The 1,891-nt window shown below is 39.5% G+C and overlaps 1 protein-coding gene across 1 annotated transcript in view; it reads right to left on the reverse strand.

Moving 5' to 3' along the window:
* MED12L (mediator complex subunit 12 like) overlaps positions 1 to 1,891 on the reverse strand; it is a 322,246-nt gene that overhangs the window by 238,093 nt on the left and 82,262 nt on the right. The window contains exons 8-10 of the mRNA XM_012812967.1: positions 1,480 to 1,629; positions 659 to 758; positions 205 to 341 (exon numbers count right to left, since the gene is read on the reverse strand). Of these exons, the coding sequence (XP_012668421.1) occupies positions 205 to 341; positions 659 to 758; positions 1,480 to 1,629 (387 nt within the window). The remainder of the gene's footprint in view (positions 1 to 204; positions 342 to 658; positions 759 to 1,479; positions 1,630 to 1,891) is intronic.

Here is a 1,891-nt window from a genome sequence, read left to right on the forward strand (position 1 = left end):
TCTATTGGTTCTGTTCTCTGTAGAATCCTAGTACATTGTCTAAGGATTTTGCAAAGACCACGACCACATGCATCCATGCACAATGGCTGCGAAGTTGATATGCCCTCCTAAGCTGCTACAAATTATAGACAAGGCTTTTTCAGAGTATACTGAGAATAAAATATGCTAAAAAAGTAAAAAGTGAAAAGAAGAAACATCAACTACCTCTTGGCTGTCTTTGTTTTGGTTTGCCCAGAAAATCTTATGATAAAGCGTCTCCATCGAATTGCTGGAATCAGTTCGGTCAAAACAGTGACGATCCAAAACTTCTAGTGTGTGCAAAACCCGAGTGATAGTCACCCCTAGGTGCAGAAATTAAGCAAGCAGTTAAAGAGGACGAATGACATCAAAACGGCAGAGTACAAAATGATCTTTATGGGTGGCAAAAAGAATCTTTAAAAATTCCTTTTCATTCTCTGCATATACTGTCAAAGAAAGACCATCAAAACCAAACCTGACTCTCTAGACAGACAAGGCATAAGCTGAAGAATGCCCTCAAAATTCAGCAGTAGGCTCTGGCAAAAAGTCTCCTTACTCATGTGGAGCAGTTTACAAAATTCAAAAACACAGTATAGAGTCCTGCTTTCACAAGTGCACATTGTTCTGTTGTGTTTTGTACCTGCGGTTGACTCCTGGCACTTGTCAAAAGACCACCGAACTTCCACTGCACGACCTCTTTGTTTTATCTGTTGTTCCACTTCATAAATCCTTGCCCGAACCTGAAGGATAATCACTACCAATTAATGTGTCCTTGGAAAGCCACAGCAGCTGTCTAAATCACATCAGGGTTTTCTGCATGAGTAAAGTATCCATCGTGAACTACATTCTTGACTGAATTGGAAGACACATAGCCTGTTGCCCAAGAAGTACATTTTGTTTTTTTTTTTTAATTTACAAATAGTAATTCAATGCCAGCTTTCAATAATAAATATACATAAAAGTAAATGCTTACAAATGATTTTTACAAGTTTAATTTTTAGGACCCCATATAAAAAGGTGAGAAGAAAATATCCTCTTTGAGCCATGGTATGTGTGAAACCAACTAGCAACGTTTTATTTAATTTAACAAAGCTGCTTGGCACAAAACAGAGATCTTATTTTCACTACCAAATCATAATCCCGTGGTTCAAGTTCCATAAACCCCTGAAACAAATAGCCCAGGACTGAGACAAATATAAAAGGATAACTGGATATCATAAGGTATTATCAGAATCACAGTCATGTGTCAAAACCACCACCAGACCCACTGTCTGGGTGGCAGAATTCTCCGCAAGAGGGTGAAAAGAAAATCAATATCTTGGTGAACTTCTGCAATCCTGAAGAGGCTAAATACTTCTCCAGGATCGCCCAGAGCGATGAGGGGTAGAGCAGATATGGCCCAGTATGACCTAATTCCTATCAAGAACAAATACACCCACCAAACCCCAACAGAAAGCGTACCTGCTGATTGAAAGCTGTGTTTCCACCCGGCATGGGGAGGCTGGAAGGGGCCACTTGTAGCAGATCCAGGGGTGAACCTGGGTTCGTGCTCTTATTTTCATTTGTGGAATAATTCCACACCAAGGCACTTGGGCAACAGAGAGTGACAGTCTAGAAATGAAGGAGAAAAAAAAAAAAATCAGATATTCAGAGGAGGAAGAAAACTGAAGACAAGGAAGAAAACTGTAACAAGAGCCAAACCGTAAAAGCAACACCTTATCATTACTGTATTACACTTACCTGCCAGCGAGTTTGAACAAATGAACATTTTACCCCATTCTAAACTTCCCAAGTAATAAAACAATACTAAGACTTATTAATTTAAAAGGGAGGAAGTACAGCTATTAAGAAATTAAGGAGGCTCGGCGCCTAT

Source organism: Otolemur garnettii, unplaced genomic scaffold, assembly GCF_000181295.1.
Source record: "Otolemur garnettii isolate 467f Iridium unplaced genomic scaffold, OtoGar3 scaffold00236, whole genome shotgun sequence".
Classification (NCBI taxonomy): domain Eukaryota; kingdom Metazoa; phylum Chordata; class Mammalia; order Primates; family Galagidae; genus Otolemur; species Otolemur garnettii.